This window comes from Corvus cornix, chromosome 19 (genome assembly GCF_000738735.6).
Source record: "Corvus cornix cornix isolate S_Up_H32 chromosome 19, ASM73873v5, whole genome shotgun sequence".
In the NCBI taxonomy this organism is placed as follows: domain Eukaryota; kingdom Metazoa; phylum Chordata; class Aves; order Passeriformes; family Corvidae; genus Corvus; species Corvus cornix.
In genome coordinates this window covers 1,186,156-1,214,133 of record NC_046348.1, presented here as the reverse complement: position 1 = coordinate 1,214,133, position 27,978 = coordinate 1,186,156, and the positions used below count along the sequence as shown (strand labels likewise).

Sequence of the window (27,978 nt, the reverse complement as noted above, 5' to 3'; positions counted from 1 at the left end):
TTCCCTGCCCTTGGTAATTCCTTGAGCTCCCTGGTGCTGCTGGCCTTTGCTCCTTTCTCTGTGTGCCTACAGGCAGCTCCCACCTTTACTTCTGGGGGCTACCACGGGATTTGGAGAGGTTTGGGCAGGATTTGGGGTGGGCATGGAGCAGTGGGTGTTTCTGTGCTTGCAGTTGGGCTGATGTCCATGGTGGGGTTACTTTCCTTGGCATCAGGTGCTTCCATTTCCCTGGCAGCCCCTGGCAGCCCCATTTCCCTGGCAGCCCCATCTCCCAGCCAGTGTAGGTGACAGAATAGTTTGCAGTAGGTAACATAAGTGATAGCAGCTGGGGTTTTAATGGAGCAACAGGTCCATTGGATTCGAGTTCCTTGCTCTTGCCCTTCAGGGCAGATCGGCAGGGACGGATGGAGAACAAAAGGCAGCATTGCAATTGAACCTGCTGGCATTTTCAGGAGGCTTTCTCTCTGCAGATCTTCCCAGGCAGCAGCTCTGTCAATGGCAGAGATCAAACCCTCCCAGACTGCACCCTGAATGAACAGAGGTGCTGGGGTGTGCTCTGGGGGATGGTCCAGCTGGCTTCCTCAGATGGGGCCTGGGGGTGTGTGGGAGGAGGGCCATGGGGTGCAGGAGAGGAAGGAGGCTCCAGGGGCCGGGGCAGTGTTGGATTGGAGGGAATTGCTGGTGGTGCAGCCCCTGTGGACCCAGCCCTGGGAATCCTCAGGAGTGCAGGCCTGAAGGAAGTGCTCCTCTGCTTTGGGGAGGATGAGGGGAGCTGGGGGCCACTGCTCTGCTCCCATCCTGGCTCCTGACCTCCTTCACATCCAGAGTCCCAGTTTTTGAACTCCAGGCTGGTTATCCTGGCTCAGGATCCTGTGGATGTTCTCTCTGTCAGCCCTGTGAGTGCAGCACCAAGGCCCCGTGCCAGGCAGGGGTGAGGATGGAGCAATGCCCTGAGCTGGAGATGCTCTGGCCCTGCTGTGGTTGGTGTGGAGTCCTGGGAGGAGCAGATCCAGGGGCCAGGCTGCCCCTCTGTGTGACAGCCGCTGTCTGCTGCTGTCCCTTGGTGCGAGTCACAAATCCCTGGCATTCTATTCCAGGCCTCCCAACCTCCCTGGGGAGGAAACATCTGAGCTGACAGGTCAGATGAAGAGCTTCAAGGTCAGCAGCAGCTCTGCAGGTCCCGAGGCTGGAGCTGGGTGTTCCTCAGTGACTGCTGACTGAGGGAAACATGGGGTAAAATTAGGGATAACTTCACCTGACTTGGAGTGGGATGAGATTTTTGAGTCAGTGATGGTTTCCAGAGGTTTGAGCATGTGTGGTCCCACAGGATCAGCATCCCCAGGAGCAGAGGAGCTGTGCCAGTGCAGCTGTGCAGGCACTGGGGTTCCCACTGATGCTTTTCCACACAGCCACATCACTGACAAGGGGCCCTGGGCCAGGGCTTGCTGGAGTTTCTCAGAGAATTTAATTGTTCAAGGCCAGGCTGGACAGGGCTTGGAACAACCTGAGCTATGGAAGGTGCTCCTGCTCATGGCAGGGGTGGGATGAGATGGACTTTAAGGTCCCTTCCAACCCAAACCATTCCAGGATTCTGGGATTCCTGGAGACTGGCACTTCGCTTTTGTTAGCCAACACTGGATTTTCCACTCCTGCACTTCTGGATGCTCTGGGAAATGAGATACAGAGCCCACCCCATCTGAGTGCCAGGGATGTATCCCAGAATATCAGAACAGTGCTGTGCTCTGTGCCCTCTCCTCACAGAGCTGCAGGACAGCTCAGAAGGGTGAGGCTGGCCCAGTGCAGGGGTGCAGCCATCCTCTCCATAAGGGCTGCTCAGGCGTGGAAGAAAAGGGAGTTCTCCCCAAAAGCCGTGTGCTGTGGGCTGAGGGAGGGAGCAAGCCTGAAATCTGTGTGAGGCTGTACAGGAAACCCTTGGTGGAGAGAGGGCCTGGAGCTGCATTTCTCACAGCTGTCAGTGCTTGTGTCCCTGGAGTGTAGCAGCAGCCCTGTGGGGACACCTGTGTCACACTCTGTGGGCAGGAGAGGGGCCCTGCCCCCTGCCAGTGACCAGGGGCAGAGTGGTGCCAACCATGGGCACCTTCCACATCCTCTGGTGCCACTCCCCAGGTGCTGCTCTGGCTCCCTGGGGACATTCTGAGGAGCTGCTGTCACACAGCAGGGTGAGCATGGGGGTCTCTCAGGTCTGACCCTTTGCTGCCTGTGAGATGTGACATCACAGCTCTTCTGTTTCACTGCAGCTTTGCTCTGCTTTGAGCTGCTCAGACAATTCCCCAGAGGAGTTTCTTGTTTTCCTTCCACTGAGATTCCAGCTCCAATGTGAAAGTTGTTTTAATCACTCCGTGGTGCACTGGTCTGCTGCATTAATGACTTACCTGCTGCCAAAGCCCCACGTGCTGTGCTTGTGGCGCTTCATCTGTCAAAAAAATCGGTGTCTCTGTCTCCTTAAAACCATTTGGGAGAGTTGTTGTCTCCATAAAATCCTGGTTTTGCTCCGAGTGGCTCAGCACGAAATGGAAGTTGCTGAGTTATGGATGTGTGTGATGCAGATGCTTTGAATTGAGGAAGGGGCTCATTTGCTTTATTCTTTTTATTCCCACTTCAGCATAAAAGAGAAAGGAGACTTTGGGGAAATGGAGATATGAGGGGAAGCATCCCAGAAAGGCAGTGTGGAGAAAGCACATTTGCTGTGCCTGGGAGGAGGCGTGGTGGGGAAGGGAACAGATAATCCTTCTCCTCTGAAGATTTCAAAGCAGATGAGCCTTGCTGTTTACTCCTTTGCTCTCCATTGTGTGTTTCCTTCATGTGGGAGCCCACGTGTGCTCGTGTGTCTCGAGGATTTCACCCTGTGGGTGGTTAATGGTGACTTTTTTTTCCCCTCTTTACTTTTTGTCCTGGAGACAGAGAGTGCAGTGAAGGGCAGTAGACTATAATCTGAGGTCACGGATCATGCCTTAATTTTCTGCTGTCCTGAAGCCTCACAGGGATAAAAGATACTCTCAGGAACTGCTTTCATGGTGTTGAGAGTTTGTTTTGGTGCCCAGTGGCTTTGCTGAGCTTTTAGTTCCTCTCTCCAGCAGAGCTTTGTGCGCTGAGCTGGTGCAGCAGGCACTGAAAGGACCAAGGTTTCTCTGGCAGAGAACTGGCACTTCTCCAAAGGGCTGAAAAACACACTCGTGTTTATCCTTTATTGCAACCTTCCATCTGCTCCCACCTTCAGAGTCCTCGGTGTCTTTTATGCTCAAATCTCGTACTCTCAAGAATTTCTGTGCTGGGGGTGGCTGAGGGCTGCAGGTCCCTGAGGGTGCCAGGCACTGCACACACAGGCCTGGGCAACAGAGGGACATGAGCTGCAGTGAACACGAGATCTGGGGTGGGAGGATCTCCTGAACAAAGCCCGAATCCCTTTCATCCCCTCATAAAAGCAAGGGGAATTTCAATTTTTCTGGTGGCAAAACAAACAGCAAGTGCCGAGGCTGTAGTGGTGAGGCTGGGAGAAGAGGGCAGTGAAGCTCCCACACGGTTTTGATGTAGTTTGAGTCACTTCAGGTGGGTTTTGCAGCATTTCTAGCAACGCATTCAGCTCAAACCCCCATCAGGAGTTCAGAGTGTTTGCTGTCCATGGGTGCCTTCTTTCTGTCCTCGTGTTTCAGCTCCATTTCCCTTAGTGCAAAGGAATGTTAGCATCCCCTCACTGCCCTGCTCTGAGGTGGCCTGTGGGCTCCTCACTGGCCCAGCAGCAGCGTTTTGGGCCACCTCGAACTCCTTCAGTGTGGGCTGTGCTCAGTGCCTCTTGTGCCAGCCAGCGCTGCCTGACCGCGTGGGCAGGAGGAGTTCGGCCCCGTGACGCTGCTCCAAGCCCTCCCCGCAGTGGGTTGGTTTCTCTCAGGTGAGAGCTCAGCTGTTGTTGCCCTTTCCCACGGCTCTGTCCTTGTCCCCAGAGGAGCTGAAGGCGCCGCTGGAGGAATACGTCAACAAGCGCTACCCGGGGCTGGTGAAGGTCGTGAGGAACCAGAAGAGGGAAGGGCTGATCCGAGCCCGCATCGAGGGTTGGAAAGCGGCCACGGGCCAGGTCACCGGCTTCTTCGATGCCCACGTGGAGTTCACTGCTGGCTGGTAGGTGCTCGGGGGCTGCAGTAACCAGGCAGTGTCCATCCTTTTGTAGGGATGTGTCCCTGCGGAATGGCACACAAGTCCTCTGCCTTGTTAATCCTTCTCCAGGATTCCGTCAGGATTCCTTCTGGATGGAATGGCATGATGGGAACCTACGAGGAAAACCTCTCCTTGCCCTTGGTCCTTGTAATCCTTCTCTGTTCCTTGCCTTTATGCTTGCACTTTCCCTGCTCCCTACTTACATTTTTCAGGATGATTTCCCATTCCCTTAGCCTTAAGTAATTCCTGCAAGTTTAAAAAAGCCCAGGCAGCAAAGGAATGAAGGAGAAAGTGTTTCCCACTTCTGTGCCCTTTGCTGGATCCCAGTGGGGAAGGCTCAGATGCTTTGGATTGATTTGTTTCCTCTGCTGCTGGGAATAAGTGCAGAGGTGCAGAAGCAGCAAGAGGTGTTTCATAAGGATTTTTTTTCAGAGAGATTCAAAATATTTGAGCTCAAGTGGCTCAAGTTTGAATCTATATCATGACAGGAGCCTGAAAGGGATTTCTTTTTTCTTTAACCAAGAGTAAAAAGTAAATGGTCCATGTTTAGAAAAGTGGAGGTGGAAGAAGCTAAGCTTGTGTTGAATTTGAACACAGTAACAGCCACAAAAAACCTGTTTGCAGCTGTTAAAGCCAGAGTTCTGCACAGCTACTGAATCCTTTTTAGTGCCAGTGCAGCTGGAGGGGGTCTTTCAGGAGCTGTTTGTTATGTTGGGATCTGTATTCCCAGAGGAACATTCCTCTCTCTGGTCACTCAATCCTCACACCTGATTCACTGAGGAGCTCCCACTGACAGCTCTTGGAGCTCTTTTTTAGGGATAGACAGGAGGCATTTCTGCACTGTGGGCTTGGCTCTCTCTGTGTTTCCCACCTGCTGCTGTTACTGGGGGCACTGGGAGTACCAGTTCCCCCAGATTCCCCCTGGTGTGGGCACACTGAGCCCAGCTGGCTCTTGGCTGCAGAGGTGAGGCTGAGCACATCCCCTGCTCTGAACACGTGCAAATGGCCCAGAGATGACATTTTTAGCTATAAAGCCATCAAACTGCATCCCAGAGATGAATTTTTTAGCTGTATATCATCAAACTGCATCCCAAGGGAAAAAAAGATCCTTCCAACAGTCCTGCTTTCAAGAATTTACCCTGTTCTGCCTGGGGTTTTGGGATCTGGGGGAAGTCTGGGGGGAGTCTGGACTAGTTCAAGCGTGGTTTAAACCAAGCAGACCCTTCCTGGCCTTGCTTTACAGAAGGGAAGGTTTCCAGCCAGGCTTCCCAGCCCATGGATCATGTTTGCATCCAACACAGGAAGGACATGGAGCTGTTGGAGTGGGTGCAGAGGAGGAACATGAAGGGCTGGACCACTTCTCCTGTGAGGACAGGCTGAGAGAGCTGGAGTTGTTCAGCTGGAGAAAAGAAGGCTCTGAGGAAATTCCAGAACCAAAGGGAGCCCTCAAGAAAGCTGGAGAGGGACTTGGGACAAGGGCCTGGAGTGCCAGGACATAGGGAATGGCTTCCCAGTGCCAGGGGGCAGGGATGGATGGGATATTGGGGAGGAATTGAATGGAAGCTGCAGAGAACTGACCCTCTCCTGCTGTGCTTTGCCCCTGTCCCCCCAGGGCCGAGCCGGTGCTGTCCCGGATCCAGGAGAACAGGAAGAGGGTGATCCTGCCCTCCATAGACAACATCAAGCAGGACAACTTCGAGGTGCAGCGCTACGAGAACTCTGCTCACGGCTACAGCTGGGAGCTGTGGTGCATGTACATCAGCCCCCCCAAGGACTGGTGGGATGCCGGGGACCCCTCACTGCCCATCAGGTACGGCCAGGGCTGGGGGCACTCACTGACCAGCACCAGGGCAGGGAGGCACCAGGGCTGGGGGCACTCACTGACCAGCACTGGGGGCAGGGAGGCATCCAGCTCCTGTGGGAGAGCTGGAGAGGGACACACAGAACCCTGGAAAGACAGGGAAAAGGGGAATGGCTTCAGACAGAGCAGGGTTAGATGGGATATTGGGAAGGAATTGTTCCCTGGGAGGGTGGGCAGGCCCTGGCACAGGGTGCCCAGAGCAGCTGGGGCTGCCCCTGGATCCCTGGCAGTGCCCAAGGCCAGGCTGGACATTGGGGCTGGGAGCAGCCTGGGACAGTGGGAGGTGTCCCTGCCATGGCAGGGGGGGGATGGGATGGGCTTTAAGGTCCCTTCCAACCCAAACCACTCCATAGTTCTATGAAAATGCAGGAAGATGAAGTGAGGCAGCCACCTTGGAGAGTCAGGGACAACGTCATAACCCCCACCAGCTGTGTGACATGAGCCAGGGAGGGTTTGGAAGGGTTTGGGGTTTGGAAAAGGGTGTTGGTAACAAACACACTGGGGAGGTGCAGAACTGTGCAGGTTTGGCCAGTCTGGTGTTGCAGTGCAGGTGACAAAGCGGTTTGGCCTCAGTTCCAGTGTTAGTTTGTGCAAACCATGAGGAATGGGGAGGTTATTCCCATGGAATGGATTGAGTGTGGATCCATGAAACACAGCACTGTGTTTTCCTGAATGGAAAGTCCCTCTCCTCCCAGGGCAAGCGTTGGAGAAATGTGTCTCAGGCTGTTGTAACACTCCAGCTGAAGGGTTGGCAGCTCTGAAATGCGCTCCAGCCCTGCCAGGCTTCAGGGGTGGGATGAGCCCAAACCCAGAGCAGGAGGGGAGGGGAGAGCTGGGTGTGGCTGGGAGCTGGGGCTGCTCTGTGTGCACAGCTCACAGGTGTTCCCTCCATGGCTCCCAGAGATCACAGGTGAAGCTCTATCAGGAGTGGTGTCTGGCCAGCAGGGTCGGATCCCCCTGGCTCCTGGCGTGGTTGATCTGGAGAAGCCTCGTCCTGAGGCCCAGAGCAGCTGCACGGTGCAGTCCCTGCCTGCTGGGAATCCTGGACCCAAGCAGCTCTGCTCTGCTCACTGACATAATCCCTGGGAGCTGGAATTAGGTCTATTCCCATTCACACTGAGACTTCTTGTTATTCCTTTGGCTCCCTTGTTCCAGGCAGCTCATTCAGCCCTCAGAGGAGGAACTGTCAGTTTATTCTGGACAGGAATCAGGGCTTTGACAAATAAACAGTTATTTTAACCAAATTCAGGCTGTTGGACGTGTTTAAGGATGGCTGGGCCATGCAGAAGCCAAAGCTGAGGAATCCAAAAGCCTTTGCAGGTGAGGTGTGAGCAGTGTGGTGCTGGCAGCTCTTGCTGGAGCCTCTGGAGGGTGATAAAAGGGGATCAACACTGCTGGGATAAACCTTTCTCAGCCAGTAAATACAGCAGTCAAGGAAGAACAACCTCTTCTATTAAACCAAAGTGGTGCAGTTGGGAGACCCAGGAGTGTCCCCTGTGACTGTGGCACCACCCTGGGAGCTGGCTGGGCTTCAAAACCTGTCCCTTGAGGTGACTGAGGCAACTGGAGCCCCCAATGTGACATTTAGAGATCTGCAACACCTTCTGCTCTGTTGTGCTCACAGAACGGGGTTGGAGTTTGTGTCAGTGCACTCAGGGGTGCTTAAGGAGAAGCTGGGGCAGAGCCACGTGGGGAGGGACAGCTTTGGTTTGGGGAAGGTGTTTGGGGGCAGGGGAGGTGAGGTTTGGTTGGTTGGTTTCTGGAAGATGTTTGATGTTGGTTTTTGGAAGGTGTTTGATGTGAGGGGAGATGAGAAGGCAGAGAGTGCTGAGCTGAGGAGTTTCTGAGCTGAGACCTGAGGGGAGCTGGAGGGTTGGGTGATCATGAAGGGTTGGAATGGGGAGGTCAGGACCTACACAAGGAGGATTTGGGTTCTTTAGGATGTGACTTTGCCCCAGGCTCCCCAGATATGAACCAGTTTGGGGTTACCAATGAGCCAGGAGTAAATGGGGTCACAGGGATGTTGGACACTTCCACAACACATTTCTTGTCCTTGGTTTGGTGCAGAGAACCAGAGGTGCTGCCTGGGGATGGATCTGCTGCTGACCCACAGAAGGGAAGGGTTTTCTGTGGGAGTTGGCTCCTGCTGGCCAGAAGGTCCTGTTAGGTTTTTGTGGTGCTTGTTTTATCTTTAAAAAATGTAGGCATGGTGCTAAAATCTGGGCAGGACACTGAGCATCACATCCATGCATTTCAGCTGATTGCAAACAGTCACTGACAGGAGGAGCTGGGAGAGGTTTTTATCTGGGGTTCCTACAACCCTTTTGGACACAACCCTGGAGCAGGGGGTGCCCCATTATCCCCAGGGCATCCACAGCCTGGTAATCCCAGGGATCTGCCCGCTCAGCTCCATGGAAAAGAGACCAGAGGAGGGTTCTGGAGACACCTGGATTTGTTAAAGGCATCTGAAATGTGGATTCTGCTGCAGAGGCCTCAGGGGTTTGAGGGAGCCCGGGCGAAGGACACAGCCCTGAGACACCCAGGAACCTCCCAGCCGTGTTGGATAATCAAACACCTGAAATATCATTGCTGGCAGGCACTGGGGCAGGATTAGAGAAGATAAATGGGCAGTGTCCCCAGCAGGAGGCTAATGGCACCTCTGTCCTGTTGGGGAAGCACACACAGACCAGAAATAACGACAGCAGCTCTTTCTGTGCCACACAGTGCTGTGAAAATCTGCACTTTGCAGCAATATTTGCATGGAAGGGATGCCAGTGCAGTGCTCCACGTGCCTAGGCATGGGATTAGAGGAAGTTTGGAAGTTACAGCATACAGAGGTACATTAGTTTTTTAGAGATATTTTAGGATGAAAGGATGGGAGTGAAGTAAAGAGCTTCTCCCTTATTTTTGGGTTTACTCTCGGTGCATGGGGACTGTGGCAGCCCCAGAAGTTCCCTGCCCACCAGAGCTGCTCCAGCCGTGTGAGCCCACAAGTGACCAAATTCACTCAGTGGGGACTGGAGACAGAACTTGTGGTTATGTTTGGGGCAGTTTTCTCTCGTGGCTAATTCCCAGATATGATTATCCAGGCAGAGAGCTGATGGCCTCTTTGAAATGAAATTCGTCTAAAATATGGCCCAGTCTCAAACTGGCTCCTGCTTCACCCAGTAATACCCTGCAAGAAATAGCCTCACTGAATCCCTGGGGGGAATTCTGCTCTAACACCTGGGCTCTGCAGTACATCTGCTGCTGTATTTTTGTCACATTAACATTTAAAATGCTGATACACCAAAGATCCCCCCAGTCTCAGCACTAGCTGGGCCTGATTTCACAGCCAGGCTTGCCTTGCCAGGCTCTGCCTACCTCTGTGCAGGAGATAAAGCTGTGATTCCAGGGTAATGGATCGTGGCTGAATTAGCTCTCCCAGAAGAGGCAGACAGAAAATGACATCGGAAATGGTCATCACAGAGATCCTGATCTTCACCACAGCGAGGTGCAGGGCTGCTGGGATTTCCTGCTGAGTGCTAGGAGGGAATCTGCCTGCATTCCGTGGCTGGATGTGCTTTGCTGTGGAGATGTAGCCAGGATTGATCCAGTTATTGATGACAGGTGTTGATCAGAGTTTGCTGAGGGCCCAGAAACCTGTGAGGCCACAAAAAATGGAAGAAAGCTGATGCTTTCAGTGACCTGTGGGAAATCCAAGTGAGATCTTTGGAGATGCTGTGAAACAGCAGATTGATGACCTGGTCTTGGCGTATCCCATGGTGGGACCCAGCTTTTTAGCATCCTCAGGAATGATTTATTTCCCCCTGACAGAACATGAGCTTTTTTGAGGTTCATTGAGGTCTGGAGCCTGTTGTTTCACTGGTGTGAACCCCAGAGCCTGACCTGGTTTGGTTGTGTCGCATCAGCTTTGGTCCAAAAGCTGCTGAAATCTGGGAGGTTTCTGGCTCCATGTGCTGATGGTGCTTCAGAGGCAGCCCCAGGACTTGTAATTACAGGTGTGAGACACTGATGGCTCCAGGGATCTGGTCCAGGAAAACAATGAAACGCTCTCCTGCCCCTGGATCTCATCCAGGAGCCACATGAGTGAACACTGAGCAGCCCTGGGGCTGAGGGACACTCACCTGAGCGTGGAAATGGGGCTGGCCACACCTTTCGGCTGGCAGGAGTTGTGCAACCTGGATCTTTGCTGCCTGGGTCCCTCAGTGGTGGGGGGATAGGGCAGTGAGCCGCTGTCACTGGCATCACAGAGCCTCTGAGGGTGGAAAAGCTCTCCAAGACCCTCAAGGCCAGCCCCTGAGCAGGTGCCCCCATGCCCAAAAAACCACGTTGTGAGATGCCAGGTCTGCCCATTCTTGGAACGCTTCAGGGCTGCTGACTGCACCCTCTCCCTGGATAGATTGGATTATTTACAACGTGATGGATTTCCTGACTTTCTCTTTGCCTTTTCCACACGTGGCTGTGCGGAGCCTCAGTGGCTCCCTTGGTGAGCAACCCCCATTAGGTGTTGGGGCTGGAGAAGCTCTCAGGTGGCTCCAGAGGTGACAAGAAGCCTCTTTCCAAGCCTGCCATGCACAGATGGGAGCAGCTTTTAGGTTGAACTGGGCTTCAGACAGGGCTTTGCTGCAGATGTTTTATGTGGCACTTCATCTTTACTGGTGCTGGAAGACAAAAGCTCATTTAATTAGAATGAAGATAATTGTGAGGAGGAAATGGGGTTTGAGAATTATGGATCAGGAAAGAATAGAAGGGCTGATAGGTTTGGGGTTCTTTTATAAAGATGAAAATAATGTTAATTAACCCACCCAATTACCTGCTGTCTCAGCCTCACAAACGTTAATGAGTTTGCTCTTGCAGTGTACTTAGGAAAGAGCAAACTTCATCCCAGGTGTGGGAATGATGCAGGGGTGGAGATGGGAAAAACAGAGGGGTTTTAGGTTATTGAGTATGGCCCAGGAGCGGGGAGAAGGTTCTGCTGCTTAACAAAGAGTTTGTGTTTAATTAAAGTGTTCCTCAGTCACAGAGCTCAGGGGGTGCTGAGCTGCCCCTCTCTGGTGGCTGGGCTTTCACTGGACCTTAGGGATTTGTGGTGGGATCATTATCATATTTATTTATTCATTCCAGAAACCACTAACTATTGATTTTTCCGTGGGGCTTCCTGCAGCCACCATCCCATGATGGCATTCAAAAGCCCAAAGGTGTTTTCTTTGTTTTAATTAAACAAATGCTGTTTCTTTCCTCATTTAGTCTAATTCCTAGGAATTAGGAATTCACTGTAACAGCCTGAAACTTCTGTGCACACAGGATTTGCACAACCTCTGAAGCAGCTATGGGCTCTTGGGAATAACCTCTACTGCCATAAAAAGATGGAAAAGGATCTCCGTGCCTGGGACAAGTGGTTCCTGTGGCACATCCCACATCCGCACCCTTGCAGGGTGAGCAAGGTGCACATCAGACCCTCAGTAACAGATTCAGACAGGTTTGCTTAAACTCTTATAAATAATTTCATCACCACTGAGCTGCTCAAGGTGGCAGAAGGCATCTCAGGGATGGTGCCTGGACACAGGTGTGAGGAAAAGGCAGGATTTTCAGGATTTGTCCTGGGTTTCTGTTGGTTTGTTTTGAAAAAAACTTGAGGCGTTTGTACAAAATGCTGAATATTTTTTAAATTGGTTCTTTCTGGCTTTAACATCTCCAAACTGCAGGAAGGTCCCTGATTCTGTGTGAAGATGGTTTAAAATGTTCTCACTCTTCTGGCATTTGGAAGTTGAGGGAAAGATTTCCATAGGAGCCAGATGTGGGGCAGTGAAATGAGAATTTGTTTTTGGAAACCTCATCTGGAATGTGTGAGAAGATGGTGGTGTTTGCTTAGAGGGATGGGATGGGATGGGATGGGATGGGTGGGAATGTCCCAACAGCTGCAGAAGGCTCATGGAGCTCTTCAATGGCTTCATATGAAATTTAAACAGATAAAATTTAAATCAAACAGGAAGATAAGATGTTGGCACTGGTGATCCACCCCAGGCTCTAAAGGCCAGGCCCTCTCCTTGAGCAGCTCAAGGAGACCAGAGCTCTGTGTTGGCCACCCAAAGGCTTTATCTCCCTTGAGGTCTGGTACTCCTCCATCCCTGCACTGGCTGCAGTTCCATGTCAGGGCTCAGCATCATTTCCAGCAAAATCCCTGGAGCCCCAAAGGACTTTGGGCCAGACCTTGGTCCAGCATGGGAACAACCTGGAAGTGGCCAAGGCCAGGCTGGACATTGGGGCTGGGAGCAGCCTGGGACAGTGGGAGGTGTCCCTGCCCATGGCAGGGGTGGCACTGGGTGGGCTTTAAGGTCCTTCCAACCCAACCCATTCCATGATTCTGTGATTCTTCCCCAGGCAAGGCTTTGTTGGTGCTTCTGGAAAGAGCTGCTGCAAACATCTTGTTGTGTAAACACCTGAACAAAATCAAACCCATCCATCCTGAGCTCCTGAAGGGCTGTGCTTCCAGGGGTGTGAAGCTGAAACCCAAGGTCTGATCACTCCTGGCTGCCACAGAGAATGAAGCTCTGAAAACTTGAAAACAAATAACAGAAGAATCCCAGAATATTTTGGGCTGGAAGGGACTTTAAAGCTCACCCAGTGCCACCCCTGCCATGGGCAGGGACACCTCCCACTGTCCCAGGCTGCTCCCAGTCCTGTCCAGCCTGGTCTAGTAGAGAAGAAATGGAGGGATTTTTTTTTGTTTAATTAGCGTCAGTCTTGTTTGGGCTCGAAATGTAGGAGAGGGAAGATTTAGGTCAGAATCATGACCTCAATAACTTTGTCATCCATCTCCAGATTAAATTAAAACCATCAAGTGCTTTATCAGCTTCTAAAGTACTCCAGCAAGAACCTCTTCAGTGTTCTCAGTTTGGGTTTTCCTTTTAATGCTGAGGGTTTTTTGGGGATGATTTGAGGCCACATAGTAAAAAATCTTTTAATTGACTTTCTCAGTTTTTATGTTAACGGTACTGGGAGAAGTAATCCTCAACTGGCTGCACAAAGTGGCCTTCACTCCCTGGTGTGCTAATTTGAAGCTCTTAAACTTCCCAGAGATTCCCTGTGGTGTGAGAAAGCTGCCACGGACGTGTTGGAGCTCAGATTGCTGCTGTTGGGCCCCTTTACGAGGAATTCTTCATCTGCTGGTTTTTAATGTCACCTAATTTAGTGCCAAGTGTAAAGAAGTCTCTGTAATAACTTGTAGTGGTGTCAGGTTTTACAAGATGAGCAGATTGATGTCACTGCCTGGAGAGCCTCTGCTGAGGGGGCACCTGAGCTCTGTGCACCTGGGGCTGGTTGGCAGCAGCCCGTGGGATGAGCAGGCTCTCCATGGATGTCAGTGCTGGATCCTGGTATTCTTGGAAGGGAATCTCCTTGGGATTGGCTGCACCCAGAGCAGAAGATCCTTGCTGAAACCTGGCAAGGTCCCCACCAAGCACCAGGGTTTGGGGGACGGCCCAAAGGCATGTGATTCTTCTGTGGGTTAGGGAGAAGCTTCTGGAGTGGAGGAGCTGTGTTTGTGCAGCTTCCCAGTGCTGGGGGCAGGGCTGTCACAGCGCCGTGGCAGAGGGACCCAGCTGGGCTCGTGCCTGGCTGGTTTGGCCAAGTGACCTTGCAAAAGCAGTGTCTGAGCACCCTTGAGGTGGGACATTTGGGGGCATGGAGTGGGATTTGGGTTCAGTATGAAATACCTGCCCCAGGGAAGGAACGGGGGAGATCCATCCGTGGGGGCTGAGGCTCCAGGCCAGCTTGGTGCAGATGGAACCCCCTGCAGCCCTGCCCAGCCTTGGGTGGGGCTGCTTGTTGTTGCCAGGACATTTCCCTGCTTTGCCTGAGAAGTGGCTGGCTGGAGTCAGTAATTTGGGGGGGCTCCTTGGTTGTTTCAGTGATTCCTGGATGAAAATAAATGCAGGAAGTCTTGATGATGGTGCAAATTCCATCATCGTTCCGGGCATCCTGGGACACTTATAAAGGCTTTAAGGCTGTGATTGTCCCTCTCTGCTCTGCGCTGGGGGCAGTGTAAGAAAGATCCAGAGTTACTGGAGATGATCCAAGGGAGGGACAGGGAGGTGGTGAAGGGCCAGGAGGGGTGGGATTGTTGGGTGTCTGTGCAGAGCCAGGAGTTGGATCGCTGATCCTGTGGGTCCCTTCCAGCTCAGGTTATTCTGTGATTCTACAAAACCACCACTCTAGGCCAAATTAAAGGTGTGATTGCAAGTAAAACTGAAATCCCTCAAGCACCAGTCAGCCCAGCTTCCCCCTGAAAGGCCTCGGAAACTGGGCAGGGACACTGAGCCCCTGGCTTGTCCCTCCAGGGGGGGAACAGAGCTGCACGCAAGGGAGCAAATCCTCCTTCCTGAAGGGAGCTGTAGTTTATTGGCAGGAAATGTTCATGTAATCCATTTTCATGAAGAAAACCACGCTGGCCATACTGGAAGCATTTGCTTTTGTATTTTTAGAGCTTTGCATAAGAGAATTATTTTGATTAAAAAGAAAAAAAAAATTATGCTCCTGGTTGAAAAAATAAAACTACTTGCACTGACAGAACTTTAATCTGAGTCCAAGTCACAAAACCAGCCTTTATTGATGTCAGAGTTGCTTTAGAAATGGAAAGAGTAAACAGGATTTGGCCTTTAATTTGTGACGGGTTTTGATTTTTTCAGAGGCATTAAAGAGACAGAAAAGATGGGTATTAAATTATTTAACAATTGCTAGGAAAATTAAGCTTCAGAGAGCCTGTTTTCACTGCAATAATCTTATTAATAAAAACAAAACAATCTGGGGCAGCACCAATATTCGGAGCTCATACCCCGCTGCCTGAATTGTTTCCGAGTGGTCCATGAAGTGATTTTGGAAGCCAAAGCCAAGCTGAGCCTTTTCTGTGGTCTGTTCACACTTCCCAGGAGAAAGCTGCCATTGATGGATTATCCAAACATATTTTCCCTCTAAAATCGAAAGCAGAGGGGAAAAATACGCGAGGAGGAGTTGGGGGAATTTGGCTTTTTGAAGTTTTTTTTTTTTCACTGGCAGATGGCTTTCAAGTGATTTATTGGCCAAAACCAATCCATTTTCATTAGAATGCAAGTATTTAATGACTTTGGAGGTGGGGACTCCAAACAAAGCAGTGATAATGGAGCCTAGGGGCGCTCGGTGACAAAGCAGAGCAGCCCTTCATCAAACAGACTTTAGAGAGCGTTTGAGAGCCAGGGCTGAGGGCTATGATTTCCTTTCATGTGCACTTTAATTCACTGTCCTTTGCAGCCAGCAGTGCATAAATAGGCCTAGATTAAATTAAAGGGAAAATGGATCCTTGCTCTCATCCTCACGGGCTGCAGCAGTAAGTGCTGGATGCCCTGGGAGCTCCCGGCCCCTCAGCCTTGGAGCATGGGAGGTTTTCCAAACTCTCCCGTCCCTCCCTGCCCAGAGCCCCTCCTGCTGCTTTGTGCTGGACTGAATCTCCCCCAGATTCCACCCTGGAATGTCTTCCTGGTGCTTGTGGAGTGTCTTCCCAGGGATGGGAGCAGGGCCCTGGCAAACCCAAAAGCCAGGGGGGCACCTCCCTTCATCCCGGGTTCCCAGCACAGCTTTGAAAATCTGCAAATGGGAAATCTGAGGGAGAGCAGTTGGGAGGGTCCTGATGGTCCGTGAGACCCCACCTGCAGAGCTGCCCCAGCCCTGGCCCAGCCCAGGGAGGAGCTGGAGCTGCTGGAGGAGCCCAGAGGAGGCTCCAGGGTGATCCGAGGGATGGAGCAGCTCTGCTGGGAGGAGAGGCTGGGAGAGCTGGGATTGTTCACCTGGAGAGGAGAAGCTTTGGGGTGACCTCATTGTGGCCTTGCAGGACCTGAAGGGGCTATGGGAGGGCTGGAAGGGGACTCTACAAGGGCCTGGAGGGACAGGACAAGGCAGGTGGCATTAAACTGAGAGTGGGTTTAGATGGGATATTGGGATGGAATTCCTGGGTGTGAGGGTGGGGAGGCCCTGGCACAGGGTGCCCAGAGCAGCTGGGGCTGCCCCTGGATCCCTGGCAGTGCCCAAGGCCAGGCTGGACATTGGGGCTGGGAGCAGCCTGGGACAGTGGGAGGTGTCCCTGCCCATGGCAGGGATGGCACTGGATGGGCTTTGAGGTCCCTTCCAGCTCAGCCCATTCTGGGATTCCATGACACCTGTGGGTGCCCCCACCCTTTCCCCACCTCCCGTCTGGGGATGAACAACTCCAGAGTTGGGATTTGCTGCCTTCTGCACCCACACCAGCTCTTGGTGGAGTTACTGCTGGGCTCTTTCAAAGCACAGCTCGAGCACTGCAGCCTGCACTGCTGCCAGGGAATTTTGGCATTCCTGTGTGAGTGAAGTCACCCAGGAACATGTTTTAGTTGCTGGTTTTGATCCTGTCAGTGCCTGGAAATGATGTACATGGGGCTGGCTCTGGGCTCCCTACCCACAGAAGCCCATTTGTAGGAGCTTCACAGGTGAGCATCAGCCCTGCTCATCCTGAAGGGCCTGGGGAGGTGCTGGATCATCCCTGCTCCCCCTTCCCCACCACGAGCTCCTCAGCTTTGGCTCAGGGGTACGAACCCTACCTGGACACACCTGAGGTGTGGAGGAGTCCTCAGAGCTCATTAGGATTTCTGGGGTCTCCAAATCAGAAACCCTCTGTGCTTGCAGTGCTGAGAGGGCCTGGGCAGAGCCAAAGTCTGTTGCAGGGGGATGGAGGCTGGGAGCAGCTGGTGGGAGCAGCTCTGGCCGAGGTTGTGCCGTGACAGCTGAGGGAGCCGTGGGCCCCAAGGTGCTTAATGAACACCTTTTCCAATCCCTGGTGCCTTGTAGCTGCTGTACTGTCAGAAAACGAGCAGGTCCTTGCTAATGAGCACAGCTTGGGGTTGTTCTGAGCCTGATCTGACTCGTGCTCGCTTTGCTCTGATCAATGCCTGGGCACACTCGCCTCTGCTGGGGACACGGAGCTGCTGCGAGCCTGCCACAGGACACAGAGAAATCGGGTGTCTGCGAGGGGCTGGGGCTGCTGCGGGCTCATCTGCCCTGGGGAGCAGCCTTTTACTGCCCTGCAGCCCATCCCCTCCCTTCTTTAGGCCTGGTTTAAATTTGCAGGTGTTGAGGCATTGGTACTGGGCTGGCACGCTGCAAGCCACAGCTGTGGGCTGTGCTGGGTTAATGCCGTGCCAGCCCTGCTGAACACCAGCCTGGTGTGTCCTTCCCCCTCCTCTCTGCACTCTCTGTGCTTTCCCTTCAGGAAGAAGTACTCTGGGAGGGGAAAAGAAAAGGACACGAAATACTTAGGTGAACATCTGCCAGCGTTTTTGAGTGCTGCCATAAGACCTCAGTGGCTGCAGCAAACTGATCTGAATGGGAGACCCGGGCTTAGGAGGAGGGTTTGGTGCTGGGAAAAGGTGGCACAGGGTGGGCTCCATACCCAGAGCAGCCTCCACAGAGGCTCCTCACTCCCTGCAGAGAGGCAGGCTCAGGTTTGCTCTGTCAGTCCTTCCCAAAGTCACTGCTGGGACTGTTTGGAAGGAGCTCTTCCCTCTGCTGAGCAGGGGATTGGTGCCTGCAGAGGCCCTGGCCCCCTGTGACCAGCCCTGGCAGCACCAGCACAGCTCTGCTCTGCTGGCAGTGAGGAAAGGCATCAATCACAGCCCCAGATGTGCACCCTGATTGCCTCCCCGTTTATCACTGCTGCTCTGTCAAGCCCAGCCCTGGGAGGAAAGAGCAGCTGACAGGTTTCCAAGATTCTCCACAAATGGGACTTAATGGCCATGTGATCCCGTGGTTCTGGCTTCTTTTTTAGGGAAAAGTTCTTTTTTTTTTTTTCCTGTTGCAATGACAGAACTTTTTCTTGAGGTGTGGGAAGTTAGCTAAGGCAGGGTGCCAAGGAATTGTGCATTTCTCTTGGTACAAACTCCATGCAGGCAGAACTAAAAACTTGGAGAGCTACAGGCTCCAGGGAAGGTGCCACGTGAGATTTTGAAACTGTGGCAGTCCTGAGTGGGACTGCAGTTGAACCATTAAATGTGTCAAGAACATTTGCAGCCAAAACAGAGGCAGGAGCAAAGGCTGGCACTGAGAAAGGGTGTGAGGATGAAGTTTGATGCATTTTGCTCCAAGTTTGGAGGAATTGGGAAGCTCCCTGGTGGGCTGTGTGCACTGGAAGGGACAATAAGGCAGATCATGATATGAAGCTGTTGGGATGGAGTAGTCGATGCAGGAAAATGGGAGTGTTAAAAACTGCTCTTCCCTGCATGTGGTGGAATTTCACAGAGGGATCAAGCCTTGGTCCTTCCACCATCCCAGGGTGCTCCAAGCCCCGTCCAGCCTGGCCTTGGACACTTCCAGGGATCCAGGGGCAGCCACAGCTTCCCTGGGCAGCCTCCCAGGGAACAATTCCTTCCCAATATCCCATCCATCCCTGCCCTCTGGCAGTTTGACCCCATTCCCCTTGTCCTGTCCCTCCAGTTCCTGAGGCAGGGTCCCTCTCTGCCTTCCCTGGAGCCCCTCCAGACCCTGGGAGGGGCTGTGAGGTCTCCACACAACCTCCTCTTTCCCAGGCTGAGCAATCCCAGCTTTCCAGCCCGTCTCTCCGTAGGGGAGGTGCTCCAGTGTCCCCACTAACCTCATACAGCACCTCCCCTGAGCCTCCTTCTCTTTCCCAGGGCATTGGGATGTCTCAGTGCATTGCTGGCTTCTTCTTGGGGAAGGAAAGGGATGGGAGCACTTCCTGAGAGCTCTATCAGCCTCGTGTTTAGGCTTATCTCTCTGCTCCACTTGACAGCTGTGTGGGTATCATCTCCAGAGCAGAAACCAAACAAACTCCAGGAGCTGTGAGTTCTGTATTTTCCCTGTGTCCGTAGGCAGCTGCACTTGTGTGTGGGCAGTCATGGGTTTGTCATTTTTCTGAGAGGGAACAAAATGAAAAATCTGGTTTTCGCGGAGATGACAAAGTCTGCTGAAGCTCTTTGCCCATCCTCAGTGTGAATTTCAGGATCTAGGTCTGTCTAATCCACAAGATGGTTTGTTTTCTTTGTGTTGCAAAGCTCTCTGTCCACTGGTCACCAAACATTTTGTGTCCACTAGAATATTCCTGCTGGAAGAACACTTGGTTGGAAGGAGAGAGAAGCACACAGGGTACAGTTTTAAGGGTGGGGAGCTGAGCTCTGGCTGAAGACGCTCTAAAAATAAAGTGGAAAGGACGGAAAGGAGCGATCCCAATTCCTTTTGGAACAGGAATGAGGAGATGGAGGAAGCAGATGGCTGCTTTGCTGGATTGTTCCGCCTGATTTGGGGATGGGAACCTGCAGTTACTGCCAGGAGAAATCACTTGGGAATTCATGGGAACAAGGATACCACAGGATTAGCAGTTTTTGTGGGCTGTGGCACCAGGCTGGTGGTGCCTCCACATCTTCCATCCAGAGCGGCTCTCAGCCCTGTCCAAGATTTCCAGGCAGGCCTTGACACAAAGCAAGAGGCTCTGCAGCCCCAGCAGTGCTCAGGGCTTGCAGCAGAGCCACGTTTTCTGTTTTAGCAGGGCAGACAATGTCGTTTGAGTGCTTATTTTCCAGGCAGCAGTGCTTCCCTTGGCCTAGCTGGCCATAAATCAGCCCGCATTCCCTGTGTGCCTGCAGAAGTGGCTTCGTTTCAGCTCTGAGGGAGAATTTGCTGCCCCTGCAGTCGTTTCTTTTTCAGCTTTTGTGAAACAGGCTTTAATATGGAAATAAATCATCAGAGCATTACTAAATTAAAAATAAGCATAGAAGCAGACAGAGCTGCCAAGTTAAGGTTAAACTTGGAGCAGGAGATCAGATTTTGGTTTCATCAGTCTTTCCTCCCACTCTTTGCTTAATTTGGTGCTTAAATGAGCCTAATAACTGCTGTAGAGCTCTGCACACCCAGCTGCTTTGGAGAGCAGTCTCCTGGTCCTCATGTTCTTATTTTGGGTCACACACATCACTGCACTGATGTGCTGGAGCTGTACTTGTAGATGCCACAGTTTATTGGGATGCAGAAGGATTACACTTGCTTGGAGCAGAGATTAGCATCAAGTTTACCTCCTTCCCTGGGAGCAAAGAGGAGCATTTCCAGTCCACTGGCAGGTTTTGGGTTGGCTTTGTTTGCTCTCATACCTGACCCCAGCTCACTTTTGAAGAGTCTCGAAGCAACAGCATCATCAGGGGGAAAAGTCATCGTCACTGACAGGGAACTGGGAACTTCCCAGGGACAGACTGGCAAAGGGATGGAGGGGCCTGATGGTCACTGGTGCTGCCAGGGATTTACAGAAATGTGCCCAGAGTAGGGGAGGGTGGGGAGGGGCTGGCAGAGAGCAGCTGTGGCTGCCCCTGGGTCCCTGGCAGTGTCCCAGGCCAGGCTGGACGGGGCTTGGAGCAGCCTGGGACAGGGGAAGGAGTTCCTGCTGTGGCAGGGGGTGGAACGAGCTGGTTTTTAATGCCCCTCCCAACCCAAACCATTCCAGGATTCTGTTTCATTCCCAGGCTGAGAGCCCTGAGCTGGTGTCTGGAGCAGCCTTGAATTTCACAAATGCTTTTTCCCTTTCAAAGCCTCATCCTTAATTCCTCTCCCCCTCCATTCCCAGCACTTCAAGGAATGGGATGATATTTTCATCCCGTTTTTCCTCTTTATTTTACTGAAAGTTCACTGTGGCAAAATCCTTGAGCATGTTCCTGCCTTGGAGAGCTAAAAGGAATCTCCAAATGGTGCTGGATGTGATCCGTGGGATCCATCCAGGACTTTGCTGAGTGCTGGCCACTGTTTGTAGTGCTCTGTACAGGTCCTTTGCTCTTGGTTTTCCATAATCTCCATCGGTTATGGGATGCCATTGCCAAACAAATGAGATGGTAATTAGCATGGCAACATCAGAGGAAGTTGATTTTCCATCTGTAATAGGGATGATGATAATTAAACATGCATGACCTCATTGGGTTGAATAGGAATCAATTCAAATTAAAGCTGGCCGGGAATTCTTTTCCTCCTGTGAAATTTTTTGGAGAAAGCAAGAACAACATAACAAGTCCTAATGAAAGGAAATTGGGCTGATTTGCACCCTCAGTATTAAAAAATGAAAAAGCTGGGAGATTTTTCAGGGATGGAACGTTTGATGGTACCTGCCCTGCCCTGCCCCAACTGTGTGTAAATGCCCATTTTGATGAAGTTTTTCATTTGGAAAAACAAAGTTCAGAACTTTCCAGCTGTTTCTAACACTGTTTAGAAAAACTCAGCTCAAACACGTGGAAATGCTTCCCCAGTCTGTGTCCAGAGAGGCTCTGTGGCCAGCAGGGCACATAAATTAGTTCTGTAACATGTCTTAATTCCTTGTGCATGAGTGAACTCATCTCCAGTCTCACTGGAGCAGCTGCTTTTAAAGTGAAAAGATTTGTTATTGTGGAGATGGAACAACAGAGGGGTTAAAGTTGGAAGCCCAAGTCTGGGGCCCCAGAAAGGAGCTGGTGTTGGCCTCACCCTCAGCCAGAGCGGTGGCACCTGAGAGGCTCCTCTGGAGTGCAGGTGGGAAAGTGTTGGGTTAAATTCCTTCTTTTTGCCATTTTTTTTCCCAAATGAAGTTTCAGTGGTGCCTCAGCAGCTGCAGCCAAGCTTGCCCAGAGCTCCTGGGTTCGGCTTTTGGGAGAAGTGTGAAACCTCTCAGCCTGCAGGCTGGTTCGGGCCAGGGCAGGGAGCTGAAGGATGGGAAAGCAAAGCTTGGGTAGTGCCAGGTCTGTGTTCTGCATTTTGGGTTTGCTTCCAGGCCTTTGGTAGGAGCCCTTCGAACCTGTGGGATTCATCAAACATGGGAAGGGGCTGAAAGCAAGATCCTCTCCCAGCCACCAGGGTGAGGCTGCACAGAGATCTGCTGGAAGCAGCTGATGCTTCCCATTTTTGATCAACATCCTGAACAAGGTACTGCACGTGTTTGCTCTGGGACAGTGCTGTCCTTTGGAAAGGGCCATTGAGGGAACGGCCTCAGGCTGGGCCAGGGGAGGCTCAGGGTGGGCAGCAGCAGCAGGAATTTCCCCATGGAAAGGGTGCTCAGGCCTTGGCAGGGGCTGCCCAGGGAGGTTTGGAGTCTCCATCCCTGGAGGTGCCCAAGGAAGAACTGGAGGTGGCACTCAGAGCTTTGGGCTGGGGACAAGGTGGGCATTGAGCACAGCTTGGTCTGGGACAGCTTTTCCAACCTCAGTGATTCTGGGATTTTCTCATCCTTCCCCCTTCCCTAGGGAAAAGCCAATAAATCTTACATCCAGTCAGAGTGAAACAAATGCTGAAATCCTTCTTTCTTCTCCTCTTTGGAAAAGTTTTGTTTCTTCCCTGTCCCCAGCCATTGGTGTCACTGGGTGTGGTGGGAGGTGGTGGCTTAAATTCCAAGTGTGGCCCCTGGTTCCTGTTGGGATTTGACACTTTTTTACACCTGTGATGGGGCCATTTCTGACTCAGATTCTCAGATTGCCCCATGTGTGATAAATGACATAACACAAGGTCGTGTCTGTGCAGGTGACACTCAAACCACAGCATAAGAGGTGAGCACACCAAATGTGTGGCCAAATACTGCCGTGGCTTTGGTTTGGATGCATCCACTTAAACTTCCATGTTTTCCACATGGATTTTTTCATCTGCCACAAGCATCCTTGTGAACACAGGGAAGTGTTCCTGAGGAGAGATGTAAGATGCATCTCTGATAGCTTAAACTAGCAAATCCCAGCTTTGTTTAGTTTTCATCTCATCCTGGCTTTGCCTCATTTAGGCTCCGTTTCTGCAAGATGGGGCAGTCAGAGCTGGGTGTGATGGGTTTATTTTCTGTATCCTCATAGGCTTGGCTGGACAGGCAGGAAGTTCTATCCACAGGCATCGGCTAAAAGGAGTTTCTGGGGCTGCAGGGATCCCCCCACTGAGTTCAGATGAAGGCAGCACAACAGGCTCAGTCCCTGATTGGAACATTCCTGCTGCCTTTCCCCGTGCCAGCTTTCCTCCTGCATTTGGCCACAGAGCTGCACAGAAGGCAGCTCCTGCCAGTGGCTTTCCAAGAGGGAAGAATGCAGCCAAGGCTCCTTCAGGCACTTTCTACCCAGTGGTTTTTATCACACCCCATGGAGTTGTTCACTGAATGCCCTGGGTTGGGACCTAGGCCTGTGGATGCAGTGGGGCTGTGTGTGCTCAGCACATTGGGAGATGGGTCCTCTCATAAAACAGTCACTGGACAGAATATCCTGAGCTGGAAGGGACTCACAAGGATCAGCAGAGTCCAGCTGCACTGGACAGCCCCAAGAATCCCACCCCGTGCCTGAGAGCGTTGTCCGAACGGTGCCATTTTCTGGGCTCATGCACAGTTTTGTGGGGAAAAGGGGCTAATGGTGACTCTGGAGGGTGTTTCACTGCCTCCCTGCTCCTCATCAGGTGGAGCTCTCAGTGCTCCCTGTGGAAGAAGGATTTCTCCTGGAGCAGCTCCTCCCTCAGTTCCCGGGAGCTCAGTACCTGCTGCCATCCCACAGGTGTGGGCAGGGTCCCTCTGCCTGCATGGGGCTCATGGGGCCAAGGGGGGATTCCTGGGGGAGTCAGCACAGCTCCCACAGGTTCCTTGGACTGACAGCAGGGAAGAACCCTCCTGTGGTTATGTCCATGCATTTGCTGTTGTCTCGTGTGAGGGCAGTGGGTGAATCCCCAGCTCGGGCTGGGCTGCTGCCATCACGTGTGACCTCTTCTTGGGGTGGAAAAGACCAGAGTTGAGTCAACAGGAGAAGATTTGCTGTGCCAGTGGTTAGGAGAGGTGGGGAACCACAGGCTGGGCCCGGCTGGAGGGGACCCCAGAGGGTCCCTGGTGCCACCTCCCTGCTCAGGCAGGGCCATCCCAGAGCACAGGGCACAGGATTGTGCCCAGAGGGCTCTGCAATATCCCCGCTGAGGGAGACTCCAGCCCCTCCCTGGGCAGCCTGTTCAGGGCTGGGCCCTGCCCAGGGCAGCAGTTCTGCCTCCTGTGCAGGGCAATTGCTGGGCTCAGGCCCTGCCCGGTGCTCTGGTGCCACTGCTGGGCACTTTTTAACTCCTGAGCTGCCCTAGCCTCGCTGCAGGAGCTGCAGGAGTTGTGTCCACGAGGTGTGCTCACCATCCCACGGCGTTTTTCTGGGCAGGGGAAGTTAAACTTGTCCATTTGAAGTGGGATTTATAAAACACAACGAATTCCATGAGAGCTGAGAGCTGTGCTGGGCTGGAGGATCAGAGGACGTGGTGTAACAGGACCTGGAGCTGTTCATTAGGACAGATCTTGGAGAGGAGTTCTCTCTTCTGCCTCTTAATTGCCCAATCAAGGCCGGGACCAGAAAGGCAGGATGCAAGTGAGTGCTGCTGCCCAAGATGCTGCTCTAATTAGAGCAGTCCCTGAACCTCATCCAGACTTACAGTGTAGTATCAATTCAGGTTAAATTGGGAAACTGAGCAGAAAATTGCTGTCTGGTGTTTGGAGTGGTTTCTGCATCTTAACATTATCTGATATTGTATCATTATGTACTGATGCAAAATGCCAACGAGTAATGGCAGAGCCCTGCAAGTAATGACACCGGGATGGGAGAGCAGGAAATAGTGAGAGAAATTTAATTTCTTATGCAGTTTCATGAAATAAAGTCAACTCAGGTACACACTTGTTCAGATTAAATATAATGATGTGTGTCTGCAGCCCGGGTCTGCCGGGAATGCACATCCAGAGGCTGGGGATGCAGGGGGGAGAGTTGCCATGGAAATACAGCCAATGTCACACTTGCAGCGCGTTGCAAATGGCTCATGTGTCATGGCTCATTTTCCAGAAGAAGCAGGGAAAACTGAGAATTAAGGGAAAACATCTTTAAATGTTCACAGCAAGGCACGGCCGGGACTGTGCGGGGACAAATGTTGGGAGCCCTGAGTGTTTGTGGGGAGAATTTTTGTTTATCCCAGAGAGGTTTGGGTTGGAAGGGACCTTAAATCCCATCCCATTGCACTCCTGCCAGGGGCAGGGACAACTTCCACTGTCCCAGGGTGCTCCAGGCCCCGTCCAGCCTGACCTTGGACACTGCCAGGGGTGTGGATACCTCTCCCTGTCCATCTGAAGCGGAGCACAGCTCCATGGAACAGGGCTCTCACCCAGCACCCAGGCAGCCCAAGGATGTCTGGGATCAGCAGGACAAGAGGAAGGAGGGGGTGGCTCTGACCCCACAGCTCCTGTTCCCGGGCTGGGGGTAGGGAGTGATGGAGCCCAAAGCACAAAGGGAGCCCAAAGCACATCTGTGGTAGGGCTTTGCAGCATTCCTGGGATCCTGCCTGATGCCTTCTCCTTCCTCCTGCTGGGACAGCACAACTGGACACACCCCTGGGCTGGCTGGGCTTCCCCTCCCTGCCCTCACAGGACTGCACAGGACGTCAGCTTTCCCTCAGTTTGCTCCTTCCAAGCGCTTGGCAGCCCAGTTCCTGCAGTTGCCTGTTCCTTCCTGAGTTGCCTGAGCTGTGCCAGATGATCCAGGGTTATTGCTGGATCTGTCCTGTAATCGGGAATTCAGTTGCTGGCTCTTGTGTGGACTAACCCAGCTCTCGCTTTAAAATTGGATGAAGTGCTCAAGGGTATTTTTCTTATCTTGTTCTGATTTTTGGGGGGGAATAATGGTTTTGCCATGCAAAAATAAATGAGGCTGCTAGACAAACAGCTTGGGTTGTTAGAGCCTCCCTCCAAGTAATTATGGTGTAATTCAGGCCTCTGAAATAAGAAGCAAACAATAAATAAATGATTAACTTGTCTTTAGAGTGTTGAAATCGCTATGTATTTTAAGGCTGAAGTGGGTAAATAGGAGCAAATGTGTGTTTGAACAGGCAATAGAGGAGGGACAGAAGGATCAGGGAACCAGAATCCATGAGAATTCCCAGCTCAGGACCTGCCCAGCTGCTGCCTGGGGTCAGTTATCTGTTCCTGCTATCAGCTTCCCTGTGGGATGGGTGTAACAGCCCGGGGCTCAGGTGTGTTTGAGGCGAATTTTGGGGTGTCACCTGGGAGTTCTTTGAAGGACAGAGCCACTTCTGTATGCAGAGAAATGAAGGAGCTGGCCAGTTCCTCCCTGGTGGAGAAGGCACTGGTGCTGAGGGAGAATTTGGGCTGTTTGACTGGAATGGGACTCAGTCCTCACCCACACGAGGCCCACAACTGTGCCTTTTACAGACCAAGTGCCCCGGGGATGAGGTCTGCAGAGCCAGAGGGTCCCTGGCACAGCCCATGGGTGCTCCTGCTGCAGGAGGGGAGGCAGGCACAGAGGCACATCCTCCCTTTTCCTCCATCCTTCCCTTTCCCTCCATCTTCCCTTTCCCTCCCCTCTCTCCCACTCCAAGCAACTTTTCACCTTCAGCCCCCTGAGGTGAAAAGTGACTCAAATTGGAATGTAAAGCTGGGGGCCCTCACTGTGGCAGCAGAGCTCTGTCAGCTGCCAGGTCCCGCCTGGGTGTGAGCTGGGCAAGTGTCCCAGAGCTACAGCTCCAGGGAGAGTTTCTTCTCTAAAGGAAGGTGATGCTCCTTAAAATGAAGTGTCATTTCTCTCTTCTTGCTGATATATTTCCTTGAACAGCAAAGAAAGGCTGCAGAAGAAAATTGAGTGGAGTTCCTGCCGAATTCAAACACACTGTAGTGATAAATATGGTTCTGAATAAACCTCCTTGTAGTCACAAATCAATTAATCTTTTTTTTTCCCCGTGTGCTCCATCCTAAGGATTTACTTTCTCATTGAGCTTTCCGAGCTCGTGCAGTGCCTAATTCCTCACCTGGATAAATAACTGGTGGCATTTTTATTCCACAGCAAACCAGCATTATCTTTCTTGCTGTGTACAAGCAAAGGGAATTTTATTTATTTGTTTCTTTATTTTCCCCAGAGCAAACTCTGGGAGCTGGGGCTTGGAATAAAGCAGAGTTCAGGGCTTGCTGAGGAGCAGCTCTGCCATGGTTCAAGGAGCATTTGGACAATGCTCTCAGGGACAGGGGGGGGATTGTTGGGGTGTCTGTGCAGGGCGAGGAGCTGGACTGGCTGATGCCTGTGGGGCTTTTCCAGCCCAGGATACTCTGATTCCATGAGCAGCCTCAGAGACAAGGGGTCTCCATCAGTTTACTGGAGCCCTTTGGTTTGCCAGACCCCCTTGGCTGAGGATGCACTGTGGATTTTTAGGGAAGGGCTGTCCCACAGTTTGGGCAGAGCTCTTTTCTGCTCTTGTCCTGCTCAGAGCCAGCCTAAGGCCCTGCAGGGAGTTCAGCTCAGGGCTGGGGTGAGCAAGGACAGAGCAGAAACTTCCCACCTTGTGTGGCAGGAGCTCCTTCTTCAGCCTTCTGCTTCTCTGGGGGTGAGTTAAGAGATTAAAGAAGACCAAGCACAGGATTGAGTGTGAAGCTCCCGTGTGCTCGGTGGCACCTGGAGCTGCAGCACATCCTCAGCCTGGGCTGCTCTGCAGGGACAGAGACTCTGGAGGGAGCCCAGAGCAGGTGGCTGAGTATCAGATCCAGAGTTCTGGGCAGGGGCTGGGAGCAAGGCAGAGCTGACCTGGGAATTCATCAGGAATTGGACTGGAACTGGAGAACTGCTGGGTGTAAAAAGAGCAAAGGAGCTGGGAAGGGGCTGGAGCCCCAGGAGCGGCTGAGGGAGCTGGAAAGGGGCTCAGGCTGGAGCAAAGGAGGCTCAGGGGGGACCTTGTGGCTCTGCACAAGTCCCTGACAGGAGGGGGCAACCGGGGGGTCGGGCTCTGCTGCCAGGGAACAGGGCCAGGAGGAGAGGGAACGGCCTCAGGCTGGGCCAGGGGAGGCTCAGGGTGGATTTTGGGGAATATTTCTTCATGAAAGGGTTGTCCAGCAGTGGTGGAGTCCCCATCCCTGGAGGGGTTTAACAGCCCTGTGGATGTGGCACTTGGGGACATGGGGC

The 27,978-nt window shown here is 52.4% G+C and overlaps 1 protein-coding gene across 1 annotated transcript in view; it reads left to right on the top strand.

Moving 5' to 3' along the window:
• Positions 1-27,978, top strand: part of GALNT17 (polypeptide N-acetylgalactosaminyltransferase 17) — a 209,646-nt gene that overhangs the window by 84,260 nt on the left and 97,408 nt on the right. Inside the window, exons 4-5 of the mRNA XM_010409779.3 lie at positions 3,960-4,134; positions 5,783-5,980. Of these exons, the coding sequence (XP_010408081.1) occupies positions 3,960-4,134; positions 5,783-5,980 (373 nt within the window). The remainder of the gene's footprint in view (positions 1-3,959; positions 4,135-5,782; positions 5,981-27,978) is intronic.